This window comes from Numida meleagris, chromosome 4 (genome assembly GCF_002078875.1).
Source record: "Numida meleagris isolate 19003 breed g44 Domestic line chromosome 4, NumMel1.0, whole genome shotgun sequence".
In the NCBI taxonomy this organism is placed as follows: Eukaryota; Metazoa; Chordata; class Aves; order Galliformes; family Numididae; genus Numida; species Numida meleagris.
In genome coordinates, this window is record NC_034412.1 from 86,016,370 (window position 1) to 86,036,835 (window position 20,466).

General features: G+C 36.6%; 1 protein-coding gene across 8 annotated transcripts in view; it reads right to left on the bottom strand.

The window, feature by feature from the left end:
* The window catches only part of JAKMIP1 (janus kinase and microtubule interacting protein 1), a 137,959-nt gene that overhangs the window by 51,242 nt on the left and 66,251 nt on the right, over positions 1-20,466 (bottom strand). For all 8 annotated transcript variants that reach the window (XM_021396240.1, XM_021396238.1, XM_021396244.1 and 5 more), the window contains 4 exons: positions 13,868-14,362; positions 3,374-3,583; positions 2,552-2,671; positions 350-496 (listed from right to left, as the gene is read on the bottom strand). In XM_021396240.1, coding sequence (XP_021251915.1) covers positions 350-496; positions 2,552-2,671; positions 3,374-3,583; positions 13,868-14,362 — 972 coding nt within the window. The remainder of the gene's footprint in view (positions 1-349; positions 497-2,551; positions 2,672-3,373; positions 3,584-13,867; positions 14,363-20,466) is intronic.

Genomic DNA, 20,466 nt, shown 5'->3' on the forward strand with positions numbered 1-20,466 from the left:
ATAACAGTAGAGCCTGTGGGACATATGCTTAAAGTCCATTTTGGCTTTTAATCACAAAAAAACAGCGTTTTATGAAGCCAGTTTTTAGTTGTACATCTGCAGCATCCAAATATATTTTTTATCTATTCATGACCCTTTTCCTTAATCAGAGCAAACTAATACAACACAGACACAAAGGAATGCAACTCTGTATGTAGAATGTGAATATTCAACTGCATTGGCTGACTTGAACAATTATATCATCCCATTGTTGAGACTCTGAAATGGTCGGCAGAAAAAAAGCCTCACAAGCATTTCCACCTCAAAGTAACTGAGTTCCTATAACAAGACTTCAGAGATCATTACTTACCAATTCTACATTTTCCCTTGATAGATTTTTTATTTTTTCTTCCATTCTCTGGATGCACTGCATCATATCATCATTTTTTTTGCTCATCCTCTTATTTTTTTCAACCAAAGGCTTTAGCTGACTTTCTGTCTCCCGAGAACGTTTCAGCTGCAGATGGCAAAGAAACAAGCTAAGCTGTGCTTTAGTTTACAGTTGTAGGAAAGAATAATTGTGTGGGCTTTCTCTTGCCTTTTTCATTCATTAGAAAGCTTGGTACTTTTGTTAAGTAGCGTCTGATACAGATTACTATACTAAGACCTACAAAAGTCCAAGTAAAGAAGAAATAGCTCTGGTCCTTGGATTTTCCTCTTACAAAACTTTTATGAAGATCTGCACAAGCGATTTCTTGATAAACTAATCTTGTTGTATGCAAGTTTCTTGTGAGCAAATATATGTAGGGTCGTCATCTTTCACCAACTTAACTACCTTTTAGTAAACACTTCCTCCTCTACTTTGAAAATCTTATACCTAGCGCATAATTAGGGCAATGCAAGAGGCAGCCAGAGGGCATTCAATCTCAGCATTCTGTTGACATTTCCAAGCTGCTCCGTTTTGCTCCTGTGGTTTTATTATGTTAGACAATTGAGTGAAACAAATTACTTCTCTTTCACGTATTTGTGTGTATTCAATATTTCACTACTTTTGTTTCATTAATCCTTGAGTTGTTTTCTTTGTTTAAAAGTATGTATTTTTTTCCCCACAGTGCTGAATCACAGGAGCTTATTGATATTACTGGTTTTATGTAGTATTGTCTCAAAATATGACAAAATCTCCACCATGTCGTTTCCAAACTATGTTTCTGAAACCTCAAAGTCAAGCATCAAGAAGAGCTTCTGACTGAGTCATACATGCCTTCCATTTAGAGGGACACTGCAGTAAAGATGTTGCAGTACTTTAGCATTCTTCAGGGATGTTTTGACTGACTTATGTCCACAGAAAGGATTAGGAGGCTGAATTATCTTGTCTTTACATAATGCAACCTTGAAAGAAAGCATGATGTTCTTGTAAGTACAGAGTAGAGAAAAGCAACTGTACTGGTAAAAGTAGAAGAAAACAAAAACAAAAAAAAAGCACACCACTCAGCATCTAGGCAAAGTAGTGAAAGTAGCTAACAGTATCCAGGTTAAAAAGCATGCTCTTATAATAGTTGTTTGTGGGGGATTTTTTGTTTTTGTTCTTTAAATTCATGATTACGTTCTGAAGTCATCCAGTTTTACTCTAGTATAGTTCGATTAACTTCACTAGTCTAGATTTAGCCAGGACAAGAAGGTTTCAATAATTAGTTTTGACTATCATCAAGATATCAAAACTAAATTAAGACCCTTTATCATAAAATAAAGCCCTCTGATCTGAACATGAAGATCTAAGTCTGCCCAAGTAAGTAAGAAGAGGTCAATGCTGCACTCAAACTACTGGAAAGAAATTGTGCCCTCACCATACATAATAGCATTACTTTAGAATCAGAAACAGGTTGCGTGAAGGAAAAATTCTACTTATTAAAATGAAAAATCCTTCCTACTGCCATTAGGAATAGTGCATTATAATAGGACACAAAAATTTTTATTGTTAAAACTCACCTCGGATTGCAGTCCATGGGAGTTTTCCCATTAATCTCATTACAAGCAATTAAGTAGTAATGCAGGCTAATAAAATTCATTCTTAAAATTTCTTTAACAAGTTACTATCATTCTCCTGGGATAATTTCACCTTCTTAAGAGATTTCCCTTTAGAAAGGGGATGGCAGATTTCTCATCTCCAGAACAAGAATGCTTTTTAACTCCCAGCTAGCAAAAGGATGGCACAAAACTGTTGTTGAATTTGTCTATTACAAAGATTAGTACAGTAATTTATGGGTGTGGATTATGCTTGTTTTACACAACATCATTAGACAGTGCCACAGGCAAGCTAACAGTCAATTCAGTTACAATGACCCCAAAAATAAATTTATAAAGCTTTATTTCTCTGGAACAAAAGGGATTCCATCCACGTCTATGGTGACAAAGTAAATATCCATAGAAAAATATCTTATCTTTATATATAATTCATTGTGTCCAACAAGGTCTAATTTGTAAATTATTTATAACACTGACTTTCCAGCATTAATTCATTTACCATAAAAAATGTCTTCCCAGTCACCATCTGTGTTATTACTAATTAATTTACCAGTTCATTTCTTTCATCTGCTAAGAGAGTATTTCTGTCTTCCAGCTTCCTTATTACAGCATTCAGTTCAGCGATTTTCAACTGAAATCTCCTCACATCTCGTTCATCCAAATGCTGCTCCTTTGCATCAAAGACATATAGATATATAAAATTATCTTTTAAAAAATATTTTACAATCCATAAATGTAATATCATGGTTTAGCAAGTAGATTGTATGAATCTAAAGTGGACTCTTACATCAATGTTTGGAAAACTTATTAACTGAATCACTAAACAGCAACGCCCTGTGTAAATGCTACATGATACCTTACATGAAATGGGTCTACTGGACAGATGTAGGTAAAGATTTAACAGTTTTTTAAAAAGCTAGATATAATTGATCTATTAGTAGTAAATTCTAGCAAGATTTATAACCATCATCTAGAAGAAATCTAGCGCATACTACATAGACTAAATGCACTTGAAGAGTTTTTGAAAAGTATGGTATCTTACATAACTTCTAAAATTATGGAATAAGTAACTCTAGAAAAATAGTGGGGTGCTAGATGAAGAAAGTTTGGTTTTAGTCACAGATAACAAGTTCTTGGTTGAAGCTCATCATGTAAGCTCTAAAAGTTTTATGTTCACCTATTTTTCAACATTCTTTGAAATTGAAGACATCCGAGGGTTTTCTTACTCATGAGCAAAATACTACGTACAGTGCAAAACCATTTATCGTCAATCAGTCCTTCTAGTATTTTATGAGTAGCCACAAAACCAATGTGAATACATGGGCAGTAGTTGTCCTGTGCTGGCCATTTGAAGGAAATAGGATTTTCTTACCGGGCTTCCCATCAACTCAGTGATGTCCCCCACTCCAGCAGGAAGTTCTCTCTTGGGGCTGCTGTGATACCGCTCTGCCTCCTTCACTTGGACAAGCTGCTCATCCAGAGCTTCTTTCTGAAGGAGGAGTTTCTGTGTATGTCCTGCCTGGATGCCAAGGTCTTTCTCCAGAGCCAGAATCACTCTATCTTTGCCTTTTATCTCATCCATCTGGAAAGAAATAAAGCAAGAGAAGTGCTATAACATCCCCAGATTTGGACATGCTGCATGCATATCCACAAATCTACAAAAACAAAGTTATTTTTCTCTCAGATTAATGCCAGCAGCCAAAGAGTGGCTGTTAAAAAGGAAGATCTCTCTCCTCTGAAGCATTCTCCCCTCCCCTTAAAAAAGTTTCAGCCCTCACTTGACCATGAGCTTGCTGGGTACAGTCTCAGTTCAAGTGAGAAACAAAAATAGATGCAGACATACACTGAAGCAAAACACAGCCACTGAGATTATTAATTTCACTTGAGAATACATACTTCAATAAGCTAAAGAGAAACGTCCCTTCACCATGCTCCAGAGAAGCAATACGGGGCTAACACAACATAAGAGGAACAAGACCATTTAAAACTCACATAAGCTTTGTTTTGAAATTTAAGCAGTACACATTTGCCCCTGTTGCCTCTGTCTTCATTAGTGAAAAATCACGCCCAGTGAATCTCTTCATAGAGGTTTTAAGATCAATGAACAGACACACAATCACATTTCGACTTAAATCCTTAAGCACGCCTAAGAGTTTTGTGTGCCTTTGCTAGTCTCCAGGTGTAAGGAAAAGAGCAAATACATGCAGAGTTTTAGAATAAATGGTAGGGAAAACTAGTATTTAGACACTATCTATGGTTATTGAACTATGTTGTTCATGCACTTCGATACTAAATAAAGCATGCTGCTAGCAGGGATCTATTGCAGCTCTCAGAGGATTTGCCCCTCTCAGCATCAGCGTTACATTCACTTTGGTACTATTCCAAACACCATAGGAGGTGATAATCTGCAGCAATTACTATAGAAACCATTTTCTTAACAAGAATGTAAACCATCAATGATATATTTATTAGAATCGTACCATCTCCTTTAGTCTAAGTAATTTTTCTTGGCCAGCTAACTCATGGTGTTTTGGAAGATTATTATAGTCTCGCGTAAAAAGAAAAAAACATAAATTGCATTGTTTATTACTGTTACTTTATTATTTGTTATAGTCCTACACCTATAAAAGTCTTTCAGTCAAGTTCCAACCCTACCACTTCACCCTCCTCCCAAAACAATAAGGAAATGTTAGAAATAAGACTTATTGTCAAGTCTGACAGTCTGAGCGGTGTACAGAATTAACACAACCGGGTTATGCGATCAGATATAACTTGCTTCTTAGGGATTCTCATCTTACTCTTTTCATAGTCTACAAAACATGTGAAATTAGTTTGTGCTCAGGATCTATGTGGCAAAAGATAGCTTGGCTAAATCAAATTAAGATGTGTTAAAAAAAAAAAGCCATCAGATTTGAAGTGGACAAACTGGTCTGGACTGCTCATAAATTGCAATTATTTGTTCTGATGCAGATTTCCTTCCTGATCTGGGAAGGCCAGAAAGATCTCAGTTCCTCATCCAATCAGTGGGGTTAATATCTTCCAGCAAGTTAATTCAGATTTGTGTCACTTTCAACTATGTCAAAAAGAACTTCCAGGACAAGTATGCAGTTTTTATTAATGGAAGAATTTGTAACATGCAGGGTTTCAGAGGGACTGTGCAGTGAACAGCAATGACAAAAATTAAGCAGCTGCCTCATTCACTGAATGCTATCTATCATGCACACTGATCTGTCAGGGGTCCCCCTTCAGAGGAAAAAATGTCATGTAACTTAATATTATGGATGAGGTTTGGCTCTCTGTTACACAGGTGTTCATTCTGAAATAAATGGAACAGAAATTTGACTATGCAAGGCATACACTTAACAAGGAAGAAGTAATGTTATGTAGGCAACATAGATTTTAGTCACCCAATTAATAACACATTTCATACTCTTGATATTCTCACAACTTAAATGCTAAATGGAATGACGCAGGTGTTCAAGTTGGAAGAAAAAAAGAAAAGTTTCAGTACAGACTGCTATTTGATGAACTGTGGCAGAACAGAACTTTTTAAATGTGTCAGTGACACTGCGCCCGAGTCACCTGTCCATTTACTTCCATCCATAGAGATCAAACACACTGGAAAGAAATTCCATGATGGAGCATCGCTTCAGGATAGGGTTACAGGGAGGCAAGGAAGAAGGCAAAATTCCCCTTTGGATGTCTTAAGTTTTTCTTCTACCAAAAAGTCTACATGTGGTGAAACTTTTTTTCTTAAAGTTTCAGTCAAATAGAAAAATCACTGATATATTGATAATAATTGATAACAGCGATATAACAGTCATTACTACAGACTCTTTTCTATTAGGGGTCCTATGCGTTAAGTTACAGGCACACAGCAGAGTATCTCTTACACTAATAAACGTGCATATATACACACAGAAAACATTACAATAGTGCTAATTTCATTACAAGTTCAAACTAGAGGAATTTCCAAGCAATTTTACTCAAGTAACTTAAAACAAACAAAGATATGAATAGAAGAGCAGCAGCAATACCTCTGCCTTGAATTGTTTGGTTCACAATATAACTTTCTTTTCCTCAAGGGAACAGTCACGCATATGATATCTTCAGTGTAAATACATCAACTCAATCACTGCATCACTTTTCTTAAATTAACATCACTACCTGACCCAAAAATTTTCCATCTTTCTCCTGACTTACACATTACAGAATAAACCTGTTCATCTACCCCTGCCTGCCGCAGTGCGTATGTTGCTGCTAATGATTCTTTCCTTAACCCAAAAACTCTCACCTCTGGACTAAGATATTTTAGTTTTTACTACATTAAACAAAAAAACTCATACTTGCTCTCAGTGATGTGCACAGACTAAATGTAGTCCATTTTTCCCTTGTCTAATGTTAGATGTTGCCACATCCTCTTTTTTTTAACAGCTCGCCATGCTTGCAGGCAAGCATTTTCATGTCTTCTCCCATGCTGCCTTTTCTGCTTAAGGGACTCACAACAAATATCCATTTGATTACCAGACTAACCTCAAATTCCTCTTAAATATCTCTCCTTTTTTATAACTTATAAAATGCAAAAGCGAAAAATGGAAAAGCATCAATACTTAACAGTAATTACACCACTGAGATTTCAATCTATTTTCTGGTCCTCTAACAGCATGTCTAAACTAGAAAATCCCTTAGAACCTAAGAGGTGGGAAGTATGTTTTAGGAATGCAGAACTTTCTCTACTGGAAGTTCAGGTATGCCAAGGCCAGCACAGAGCTGAAGCTAGTAAGTCTGGGTGGATCAAGTCTCACCTGATGATTCTTTACCTGATCCTGAGCAAGTGGAAGTCTTTCCACTCTTCCTCAACCTCTCATGGTCCAGGGAGCCACAGCAGGTGCCTATATGAGGTTTCTTCATCTATGGCACAGTGTAGCTGAGATAAGCCATGCACAGCAACTGAAAGCTGACTACACTGCTCTTGTACTTTTGTGTATTCCTTCCTGCAAAGTCATTTAAGACCTCTCGGTAAGATATGAAGGGCAGAGACCATCTTTTATTCCGAAGTATTTAGAATAATTAGATCCCAATCCATGAATTGGGCTTACAGGTGTTATGTTGAATCAAACGTATCATCCCAGAAATTCCTTCCAACTGGCTGTCTTCGTTGCTGATTTATTCTCAGTTTTAAAATATCGCCAATTTTTTGCAGTTACGTAATATAACATTACATAATATAATGCATAAATTCTTCTGCATTCTGCTTTGCAATGATTTTAAAGCATCTTAGAAATGTCACATTTTTAATGCAATTAAGCATGGTACAATTCTGTATAAAAAGGCTGTGATCAGAAGGCAATAGAACAACAAAAGGTTAGAATTATTTTTGTTTACATACTTTGAGAAGTAGTAGAAATAACATCAGAAAGAGCGTTATAAAGAAAATAAGGTCTACAATCAACAGCTGCAGAGGACATTACTATCACTCAGAGTTGTTGGTTAAAATTACAGCTTTCTAAAGTGTCTTCTCTTAATGGGTTTTATACCACCGAATGGTAGGTGCTGAATGCAGCAATTACCTGCATTGTGCCAACAAAGAGCCAATATTCATAGCCTATTCCAAAATTACATAGTTTTCTAAAAAAAAAAAAAAAGGCATCTAAAATCCTCCTAAAGCCTAAAAGAAATGAGCAGAAATAAGTGTTTTAATAACATTTATCAAACATGAAAGAAGGCTAAGCTAGTCATTGGAAAAATGTATCTGTGTGCCAATTATCCCACACTTCAATAGCTACAATAAAAGTAAGTCAGAGACCTCTGGGGGAACTTTACCCTCTCACAGCGTTGAAAGAGAAATTCCCAGGGAATTAATAGCTAGCTCTTTCAAGGCAGTGAGATTCTCAGTTTCAAAGTGGAAAAAGCCAGCTGCTGCATGGCCAAATGTAGGACCTTCTTCTTTACTTGTCCCTTTCAAAATTATTTGCTAGCCAACTGCAGAACAACATTCTACAGCCTTTTGCTCTGGAAGAAATTGAGTTCAAATTTATCCTGAATGTTTGACATTAAAAAAAAGGCATATCTTGACAGGATTGCTTGCTACTAAGAAAAACACAGAGCAGAAGCAACAATTTTTAACATAGAGCTAACCAGAAGTAATACATTTTACATTTCACGGAATCACAGTATTGTAGGGAATGGAAGAGACCTCTAAAAATCATTGAGTTCAACTCCCTACTAAAGCAGTTCCCTACAGTAGGTTGCAAAGGAAGGTGCCCAAATGGGTCCTGAATATCTTCAGAGAAGGAGACTCCACAAGATTTCTGGGCAGCCTCTTTCAGTGCTCCATCACTCTCACATTAAAGAGGTTCTTCATTATGTTCATATGGAAATTTCTGTGTTCCAACTAACAGAAGTAGCCAAAAGATGGAAAAAATAGAAAAACTAAGTAATCCTAACTTAAGCAGATTATTTTTAATTCATGAGCCACACCATACATCATTTCTGTGAGTTTTTAATACCATACAAGGAGTTGAATATTTCTTAAGGACATAAAAATCATATTAGTGACCTACCTACCACAGAGTCCTAAGAAAATATTAGGAATAAACACAAAATGCTGAGCCTATATTATAAAGCACTTTCATTACATCTTTCTGATTCAGGGGGAAAAAAAAGGACTTAGGTGGAATGTTGCTCTGTTAGCTCCCGAGAAGACAAGCATAAAATCTTTAGTGGTCTGAAAGAGAAGTATTATTTGCAGTCTTAAAATGCTGAAAGCAAAGTATAGTTTGCAGTCCTAAAATGCTGAAGGTGGTAGAAGTCTCTTTGTAAGAGATTAGCTGAGCCTTGGTATGTAACCCAAACGGGCTTCTCAAACAGATGGCAAAATCCAGAGAAGCAGCCTACAATTCGATATCAGCAGCTGTGAATAAAATACGTGCACGATTAATCGAGCGATAAGAAGCATGTTACTGAAGTCTCTGCCCAAGATTTCGAAACTCAACTTTACAGTTTGATAATTTTGTATTTGGAAGAAGAAAAAAACTCATGCATATTTGACAGCACAAGTGAAGTTAAAAAAAGCCACGCCTCATCCCTCTTTTCAGGCCTCAGGGCAGCAATGGAACACAGAGTCCCCTTGCCAACAGTAACTAACAGTATTTTGAGAGAGGAAAAGTCTCAACGCCACCTGCACTACAAATTCCACTGCCTTAAAATGGCAAAATCCTCACAAGAATGTGAGAAAAATTGAATTTTATTAAGAAATTATTGCAGTCATTGAAAAGAATTCAATTTAGGTGAGATGAAGTGTTAAACTTTTGTTCCTACTATTTTTCATGTTTAACTGGAAAGAATTGCTGAATCTTGGAAAGAAGATTTTTATTTGGTCATCTAAATTTTACCCCTTAAAAACTGAAGAGAATAATGCATGTAACATCTTCATCCACTACCCAGATGAAGAAACTGAATGCACTGTCCACAAGTTGGTAGATGACATCAAACTTGGGGGAGCAGTTGCTTTGCTGGGGGAGCAGTTGCTTTGCTGGGGGAGATGTCTGCCATTTAAATGGACTTTGCTGTGCTGGAGAAACAGGCCAAAAGAAACCTCAGAAATTCACCTAAGACAGATACAAACTGCTGCCATTCAGGTGGTTTAGGCTTTGCAGCAGAGAAGTGTGGAAGCCAATTATGCTTAGCAGTGTTGCAGAGGAAAAAAAAGTAAACAAGAAAAGGCTTTGATGTCCTGGAGGGCAAGTTGGATGTGGGTCAGTAGTGAGAGGTTTTAACTCTGAAATTAACTTGATACTGGACCAAATGATGAGGAGGGTAGTCAGAAGGATGAGAGAAGTGATTTAGCCCTTCATTAAGCACTTGTGAAACCACACCAGGAGGAAAGCAACCACTTCAGGGCTTCCCTATGAAAAAAAAAAAAAAAAAAGGACCAATGAATTTGCACAGTTGCCATAAATTGCAGCAATGGCAGTAAGACCACTATGGGGCTTCAGAATGTGTCATTCAAGGAATGGGTGAAGGAGCTGGACTTGTTTAGCCAAGGAAAAGACTGCAGGATCCATACATGAAGGCTGAATCATATTTTCAGGTACTGCATTACAAATATTTGGGAAATTCTAAACAGAGGATTTTTTACATTGGGGCTTTGAATTCATGCAATAATTAGCTGCCACATCAGGCTCAAGGGATTTCAGTAACTGAGGTTACCATAGGCACATGGCCAGTAACTAGTGGGGTGCCCCAGGGCTGCATTTTAGGGCTGGTTCTCTTCTATATGTGATCTGGACACATCTAACTTCATAAATCGTAGCTGATCACAAACTTCTTAAAATCAATCCTAAAAACAACTTTGTATTTTTATTCTATGAACAACAAAAGGATTTTTTTCCTTGCAAATGTGAATCTGTAGTAATATTACATTACTGTCTAGAGAATTTTGTAAGGTTATTTATGAATATAAATGAAATAAGCAAATCTAATTCACTCAGTCTGCTGTGTGCCCTCAAACATGGATCTGATTGTGCATCTAATAAGATAAGTGGAATCTTTTACATTGATTTTCTGGATAAAAAACCTGAGTCTCTTTTACATTGAAGTAACATAAGTGATTCAATTCGTCTCAGTCCAGGAATATTTAGGAATATTCAAGGCAGACCATACGTGCAAGAGTTTTAACTAGGTTGAATTTTGAAATGGACAAAAGGTTTGATGTTAAAGATATTGCCAACAGAGAAAACAATATTAACCTAAAACCTCATGTCAGAAAGTACACGATGCATGTCATCTGTTTATTCTGAATTTTAAAATATTGCATTATTTTCAACACTATCAGACAAAATATACATTTAAGTTCCTTCTTATGAGATAATATAAATGAAGTGATGTCAAATCAATACATGATAAATGGTTATTTTTGTATTATTTTCCAAAGCAAGCACTGTGAAGAATCAATCATTCTCATCTCTGCAAAAAAAAAAAAAAAAAAAAAAAAAAAGAGTACTGAGAGGAATGCACTTTGTAAAGTAAGAGCCTTCTTGAAAACAGTCTCCAGACAACCCCGGAATGAATGAAGCCTCTAACTGAAATGATGTACTACTCACGCCCTATTTCACAGATGTACTTGCAACAGAACGATGCTGGTCTATGGCCAAAACTTAACAACATTTTGAAGATACTATATTTGTGATTTGAGGCAAAGAAGACAAACTCTATTTACTGCTGAAAACTAACATTAAACGTGATTTTAAAACCAAATTATGTCAGTTAAATAACCAGGATCTTCCCATTCATCTTGTTTGCACTGAGGTTTATTGCATAATTTTAATGGCTCAATTCAGAAGTGTGAAGATATATCTCAAAAGTGATGAATCGTATTTCTAAAATACTGACATTCGTACAACACAAGTATGGCTGCTTATGTATCCAGTGTAACTATATCCATATATTCATACATTCTTGTCATTTCATTCCTCAAGTGTAGGATCTAAGCCAGTCAAGTACTCCAAATCTATAGCTGATAAACTTGATTTTAAATTGAAGTCAAGCATCCCTTGCACTAATTAAAATGGTGGGGCAGAGGGAGAGAAACATCCTTATGATCTATAATACCACCTAGTCTCCCAGAGGAGGATAGCAGCTCCTAGGAACTCTGCAGTGTTTGTGGTGGTTTTGTTTTGTTTTTTGTTTGTTTGTTTTTTACCTTGCCACAGATTAAAATAGTGCCATATACAAGAACAGTTACCTAAGTTGTTATGAATTCCTGGAAGAAACACTTCTCTTTCATCATAATATCCCATACAATTTAATGAAATATTGAAATTTGTAATTTGAAAGGAGTCAAGCTACTACATGGCAACACAAATCTTCTGATATCTTTTCCTCACTGTTTCCCCTAAAGCACAGAAGGATGTGAACACTTGTAGTGAAAGCCCATGAAGCTAATGGCAGACTTCTTCCAGAGCTGTGAACAGATAACAGCAGTTATCTACACACACTCCAAATACAATTATCTTTTACAGGCGCAGTTGTACTGAGTAACAGAGGAAGAAATGGAGAGACCCAGAAAAGCTCCAATTATAATTCAGAATGATTTGACAGAGTTTCATGCGAGACACCAAAATGAAGTGCCCTCCTTCACCTTCATTCATATCACAGCAGGCTTAAAGGCTCAACTCTTGAAAGAGAAGAGCTAAGCTGTTCCCATACAACACCACTCTAAGACACACTGTAGGTGTATTTGTTGGGGCAATTTAAAATGACAGAATTTGGGGTGAATAAGTATGTGTGTCCCCTCACCCTTTCTTCGCTTTGAGAAGGGTAAGTTTAAATATCACCTTTCTCTAGAACAACACGAGCAACAAGACAGCAAGTTTTAAAATTACCTGGTTTATAATGGTTATTTTAAGATTCTAAATTTATAATATGGAACAAAATGTGAAAAGTTCTGTTCACAATAGTATCGCATTCTCAGACTTTGCAGTGGCCATTAATTAATCAACGAAATGATGCCCCTGAAAGCTGATCAAGATCCAGTTTATTTTAAGTACAAATATTAACTACTTTAAAAGCTTTCATTTCCTCAGACAAAAAATGATCACTGTTAAACATATATAATACTTGTTTGCAGCTTATCTTCACCATCCTTCTTCCCAAGGAGCAGAAGAAATAAAAGAACACACCCATATAAGCACAAAGTGATAAACTAATTTTTGCTTAAGAAAACCAATGCTTTATTCCATTTGAAATGTAATTTTGTTCACATATGAGAATTATTTTCTTATAATTTCACATTTTACTTGCGTAACTATTGAATTGCTTGATTAGCCAGATTAACAACCAGATCTTAGAACCATAGAATTACTCAGGTTCAGATTGGAAAAGACCTTCAAGGTCATCAAGTCCAACCTCATCCTAACCATAGTACCGTAACTCTAACAACACACTGCTAAATCACATCCCTGAGCACCACATCCAGATGGTTTTTAAACACATTCAGGGATGGTGACTCAACCACCTCCCATGATTCAACCACCTCTCATCTTGAATATACTTTGAAAGAATAATGTACCAAACAAATGTCCTTTGGTGTTGAACTGCTCTAAATGTACTGGTGCATGCAGCCCTCCTTACAGATGCTTTACATTTTATATAGCTGCAAATTTGAAATATTTGGGGCACCCACTATCAGGAAATATTGCCCATCCTTTCATTTAATACAAATGGCACAGTGTGCCACCTGCACTGAAGTCCTATGGTTCATGAAACATGACAGAGCCTGCAGTTCTGCGCCCTAGTTTTTCTGCCCCCAAAAGACATAATCTAAAATCAGAAGTTTTAAAGAAGCCAAAAGGAGTAGCAATGCTTCAAATTGAATGAGCTGGGCAATGATTCAGAAGGAGAAAATACTTTGTTCTGGTTAAGCACAATGTGTTTGCCAGATAAAAACACAAAATTACTCTGAAAAGTTAATCTATTCACCTCACAAAGGTGTTGCTTAACTGCCTACACATCAGTGCCTCACTGTTTTGATCAGGACAAATTTGATAAGAAGTACAATTCAAGCATGTAGGAAAGGGAAAAATCAATTTCTATGATTTGCTGAAAGAAGTTCGCTCTGGAAAGTTCTGGTTCAATCACATTCTACTTGATGGGACATAAAGCTTTGGATTGGATTGAGATAGCCATGAAGCCAAGGCATAAAACTATGCTGTATGGAAGAAAAAGTAATGTAAGTAGCAGCCTACTGAACCAACCAGCACTGGTGGAAGATGTCACTGCAGAACAGGTTTGATATTTGTCTGTGGGCAGATAAAAGTATATCTTAAATGCTGCCATGAACAGATGTATTATTTCATGAACTTACCAGCCTGCGGATATCCCTCTCGCATTCACGCTTTATTCTATTAATCTCATCCTGATGGGATTGGTAAGCCATGCGCAGGTCAGCAGCCTTCATTTTATCTGCCTGCATGATGTTGTTCAAAGCTTCTTCAAGCTGCTTTTTACCAGATTTTAGCTCCAAGATCTCCTGTTGCAACTTCATTCGTTCACCGTCAAATGCCTTGCGAGCTTCCTCCTTCGCCTCACTCAGCAGCGCGGTCTTCACCTTGTCAGCTGCCCCATCTCGTAGGACATTTACTGTTGACTGCAAACGCTGAATTTCACTGTCTTTGATTTTCACCATTCTCGCTACTTCCTGCTCATGCTGCCGGATCAGCAGCTCTCTGACACTCTGAAGCTCCTTCATTTTCTCTTCGTGGAGCTTAGCTTTCAGTTCAGAAACATAGGCTGTGTGCTTGTGCTGCTCCTGCTCCCTTTCTTGCTTAACCTCTTGGATTTTCTCTCTCAATTTACCCACCTGGAACATCAATATAAAATATTGATTAATAAGTGCCATCACACCTTTACAAGTCATCAGGAGAGCTTCTTTGTAAATCTTAAAAAGTCATCCCATCCAAAGCATCCAAAAGCAAAGACTGTATACACGAAATTTCTTTCTTCAGCAAACAGCAAGAGAGCTAGAGCTTGAAAAAGGCTGTTTATGCCTGTGTGTAAAGGAATCTGCTGTGCAGAGGTGCTACTGGCAACAAACTCTCACAGTTTTCGGGAGTAAAACACCACCAAGAAGCATCCAATCCAGTTCCCTGCCAGTTTACTCCACCAGCCCCCCCCAGATTATTCTCATCCACAACCCGTGCGTTGTGCCCAACGAGGCTATGGAAAAGGAAGCAGAGAGAGAAAAATGCTCATGTTCATGCTGAGAAAATTTTCTACTGTTTGAAGGACCGTACTTCAAGGATGTCATAGTGACTTAGATCTTCATATAGGCTCAGGTAATTTATTCCCACAGCATGCTTCTGTACCTAAAGACCACTATCACTGTACTGCAGATGGGATTCTCAGCCAATCATTGATTTACCTTGTTTATACACATAGTGTCTTTGGGATTTGAGTTCCAAATTCCTACACTCGAATCTGCTGTTTGACCTAAGGTAAATTCCAAGTGGGATTAGACATTAATATAGATGGGGGAAAAAAAAGGAGGGATAAGCTTGTTTCTGCATTGTAGTATATCAGAAAGGGTATAATGCATCCAGTCACACCTAATATCAGTAATACCTTTCTACAACCCTTATCACTGCGTCTGCCAGAATATAGGCTCTACACATAATATTCTACTTTAAAACAAAGCCAGAGACCAGCAGAGATTTCAAAGATTTGTAGTTTGACCTTGAGCGGCACTAAAAACATATAATCCACATAACACTGCATGGTAAAAGTCAGGTTACCAAGCAGCTGGATATTAGTACCTTCCACAGCATTCCCAGACTTCTTGCACCTGTTCTGTGCACTGCTGGGACCTGTGGTCACACAATGCATTGATGTATTTAATTTATGCTAAACTAAGGCAAAGATGCAACTTGCCCCAGATTTTAGTGCAGCATGGAGGGGAGGTTCTCTATTAATATTCAGAATAAAATTTACTATGAAAACATAATTAATACAATTTATTTTTTTCCCACAGTTCTGGATTCTACAGTCAAAAACAGAAGTAAAGGGTTCAATTAAAGTGGTAATACTAGTTCAGGAAAGGTTCAGAAAACTTTGCTATTTTCTTCATTGTAAGCAGGCTGGATCTAAACAGGTACTCTTGTGTGTTTGCTTTAGAGAAAACATGGCATCTTAACTCAAAAGCCTCAGTTATAACTCATCCAATGAAACCAACTTTACTGTTTTATTTGATTGGTCATAAAATGAGACCAATCTGTTGTACATCAAGCCCCTAGCTCTAACTTCAGGATTTCCAGAATCTCAACTCCACCTGAAGTCTTCCAGCAGCAAGAACAGCAAGCTTTTCCTTCACAGAAGAGGTTGTTATGGTCCTATTATTTTCAATAGTAATTTTGAGACTCATATTAGGCGTAAAAAAAAAGAAGTAAAAAAACAAGTGAAAGCAAGATAGGGAGGGTATGGAAGCAATGTTCTAGATATACAATGGACTAAATATCTGGGACAGCATTATAATTGTAGGTGTGGAAAAGTTAGTAGTTCTGAATCAGGCACCATCCGACTACGATGATACTGTTATCCCATTCCAGGATGATGCAGATCATATATATGTTTATTCAAAAAAGAATGATCTCCCCCCTAAATTGTAAGTCTGGCTACTGGAAAATGTCTTCTTTAGATACTCATGTTTTATTTCTTCCGGTGAAATAACTTGAAGTTTCAAGCCTATAGCAGATAGCATGAATCTTCACTGCTTGCATTAGGGCACTCAATACCATAAGAGAATCTAAGAGAAAGTTAAGCTTATTTACTATCACAGATGAGTGAATTTATAGATAAATTTGCAAACCAACCAACACTCAAATTAACTGAAATCTGACCAAAGAAAGTTAAGAAACTCAAAAATGAAATCTAATAAAAACTACATAGCAAAATAGATTATATAATGACAATTATAAACAATGCTAATATTCCTCCTGAACTACAGTACTTTAGAAGTACAGTAACTTTAAAGCTACAGTAGCTACAGTACTTTAAATTTAGTCATGTTGTATATTAAGTATGAGTACGAAAGGCAGTTTTCAATAAAACAAATTATTGACTGTGAATTCCTAAAAGCAATTTTAATATATGTGAAAAGGATTCTGACATTTTGGAGGAGTACTGGGTTACACAAAACGGTATGCTTGAGTAATGGTTTGCATTTTTCATTGAGTGAATGCCATTATCTATACCCATTGTTGCTGGCTGTGACAACACATCTCAAACCTTCAGATTAACCAAATACCATCACATTCCATCTAGTCAGTTTCACTCACAAAGTTTCTGCAAGCACAATGCAAATAATAACAATCCTTCTATAATCCCTGATTTTTGCATCTCATCTTAAATGCATTTCATTCTACATGACCCAGAAAAATAGATCCTAATCTTCAAGGTCTTTAAAAAGCCTCTACTTGTTATTGCTTCTTATCAGAGAAGATGGAAAATTAGCTCTATTATAGTTATGTCTTTCCTGAAAGCCATAAACTCTGTCCCTCTCCCTCCCAATATGTTAATCTCTACACTTCTGGCAACTGATGGAACAAAAATAGTAATATGGTATTTTCCCATATGCTTAACTGTCTCAGTCTTGAAATGCATTTAAACACAATTAATTTATTTTTAAATGCATAAAGCCGTTCTGTCCTCAATTTGAAGCATAACCAAGAAATGAAGTCAATAATTTAAAAAAAAAGTTCACACAGGCTTTCAGAACACCACTGAGAATGCCTGGCTCCATCCTTACTCCTCCCCAAGACCCATCAGCTATTTATGCATTTTGATAAAGTCCCTTCAAGACTTCTCTTCTCTCAACAGCCCCAACTTCTTTCTTGGAAGTGACATTGCATAGCAACATGTCTTAGAGACAGAGAAAATTGCAGAGAAACAGGCTAGTTTCAGAATAAAAGGATAATAATTCTCACTGTGGAAAGTTCATACTACTTGAAATGATTTGTATGTCAAAGGATAAAATTGCAATTGACTGGATTGGAAGAACTCTGTGCTAAAATAAAATTTAAACAATTTCAGAGGGAGAAAGAAGCATGCTAAAACTTTGTACTTAGGACATGATAACTTTTCTGCAGAACATTAAACTTGCAAGCGTAGAGCTCTGGAATTTAAGTTAAAGGCTTCAGGAGAATCTACAGGCCTGATTTAGTTTCTTTATCGGAGGTGACAATTTGTCACATCAGTCCACAGCCTAGGAACTATCCTGGCTTCTTCCAAGATTATATCATTGTATCATATCTTCTGAAAGAAACAGTTCTTATCACTTACAGTTATTTAAGAATCCAACTAATTTTACCTTGATTCCACTTTCAGGCAATCATTTTTCCAAATCTCCTCCTCTGCTAACAAGAGCAATAGTAATACCTTGTTATCAGGAACAAAGAATTTCCTAAATTGTTCGAAGATTATCTTCTGATGTTTCCTAATTATGTCAGTAGGAATCTGTACTTCATAGAACTTTTTTAAACATTCGCTATTTCAGAGCAAATTGTCAGCTAAAGAATTTTTTATTTTTTTCTTTTAAACATAGGCACCACACTGGCTATGTATTTTTTTGCCAGTGATGAACAACAGGCTGCATACTACACTCAAAAATCTGCTCCAGTGGAGGCGACCCACTGTTACTGGTGCCATTTTTCCTACATGGGAAAATTCAGTGCCACATCTTTGCTTTATCCGCACTTCCATGTCAGACACCACTTTTTCAGACTGCCCCTCTGCTGCCACCTGTTGCACGGCAACAAAACGTAATGGAATATTGGCGGGAAGGTTCAACCTCTACTGCCATACCACCAACATCCGCCTCTGACAAAAATAATAAAATAGGAGGCATTACTTTCAGTGCTGTGTCTATAATTTGTCAGTCAAGGCCTTCACCACCTCATGTAGCTGCTACACAGACAGCATGCCGATGCCCTGATGGTGAGGTGCTCCTTTCTCTATTCTGCTTCAGTGATTTACAGCAGAAACCACAGCAAAGACAAGGAAATCAAAATTTCCTCCCAGAAATGCTTTCCAACATGCAGCAGAATTTACTGTGGAGTGGACTGTACATTCAGTAGGATTTTAGAGCACTCTGGCTCTAATTTCCTAATTCAGATACCTACACATTACACATGTGAACTCACTGATTTCTCAACATGTGTATCTGATGCGTGATACACAGATGCGTCTCCAGCAACAACCTCAGTACTCACTCAGATATAAAACTTTCTAACTGCAGAAACATGAACAAGTAAGCAAACTGAAGCAACTGATGCTGGACTGGATATAAGTAAGGATGCTAGTTATAGACAGAGTTTTAGTATTCTGAAAGCTGTCATGACGTTAAAGATAGAGTTTAACACTGAGTTAATCAGAATTGAAATTGACATCAAACTTCAAAAGCATACCAAGGCTAAACTCTTAGCTTTTGTGTAGCCTTCAATGTGAACACTCAAAATTCATTCATTCATCTGTCCTAATTATAAGATAGCTTTATAATTATGTGCTCTAATGTATTTAAAAGATTATAAAATTCATATTCTTACTCTTCTCTTCCAAAACAGAATAAAAAAAAAAAATAACAAGGCTGAAGAAGACAATGATAAATGCAATATATTAGCTGCTAAAATTGATCTTAGAGGTTTTCAGCAACTGGTAATTTTCAGGTTGTGTGGTTTTAAGAAGCAGTAGTTTGTACCACCGGTATTATAGTTCATTTTCATAATGTCAAAGAAGAGCAGAAGTTGTAAGATAAGCAAACAAGCAGCAATATAACTGGCTTTTCTGTTCATTCATCAATTCTGTAAACCCATAAGAGATAGGAGAAAGGATCAGACAGAAGTTCATAGCCTCTGCAGTCTGAAAGGCAATCTAGGCTGCAGTAGGAAACAAGAAAATATATAATAACATCTGAATTTTCAGTTTTCTGTTGTGTGAAGTGTGTCATTCTATGATCATTTTCTTTAGTCTGTTACAGTCTTATATCTGAGTACTTAGAAACTTCCCTCTTCCAACAAACTTATTTTGTCTGATCTGCACTGAACCTACTCCAGTCAGTAAAAATCAGGGCTTTATTATTTGCTTTTTCCTCTGTCTGAAGATTCTATTTGTAGGTTTTTTTCTTGGAGTAATGAAACAATAATATGAAACAAAATATGAAAGATAACACCATTCAAACCTGAGTATCACGCAGGTCTGTTAAAGAAACTTGAACATACGGGACTATTACTATCCATGTGTTCCAAAGATGTTTCAAATTTTCCACAGATAGTACAGCAAGTACAGAATAAAGGCATGTTATATCAAGTGAACATGGTTTTAGTACATATTTCTTCTACTAATAAGTCCTTGAGACTTCTAGAAATAAAGTATCACCAAGCAAAAAAAAGATAAATCCATCCCCACATGGATTCATCTCCAGAACTGCCTTGTGAAAGGTCAAATGCACTGAGATTATCGTAAAATATAAATAACCTCATTGTCTTTCCATGTTTTAAAATGCTACAGGGATGTTTAAAGGTAAATGCAAGAAATTGTAAATATACATGCCAGGTTGGATGGGGCTTTGAGCAACCTGGTCTAGTGGGAGGTGTCCCTGCCTATAGGGGGAGATTGGAACTAAATGATCTTAGAAGTCCCTTCCAACCCAAACCATTCTACAATTCTATGATTCTATGTACTTTATGAATGAACATTTTCTCCTGTGTGTTCTCTTGACTACTCAAATACTTGTTGAATATATGCAAGACAGACAAATAGTTATGGATTCATTTCATTAATAAACAGACACAGCAGAGCAGCTAAGGACAGTAGCACATATAACCCAAGCAAATCAAATCATGACTCCTACACACATTATTTCTAGGTAAGTTAGAATCTCTTTAGACATATACATAACATGGTTTGAATATGATG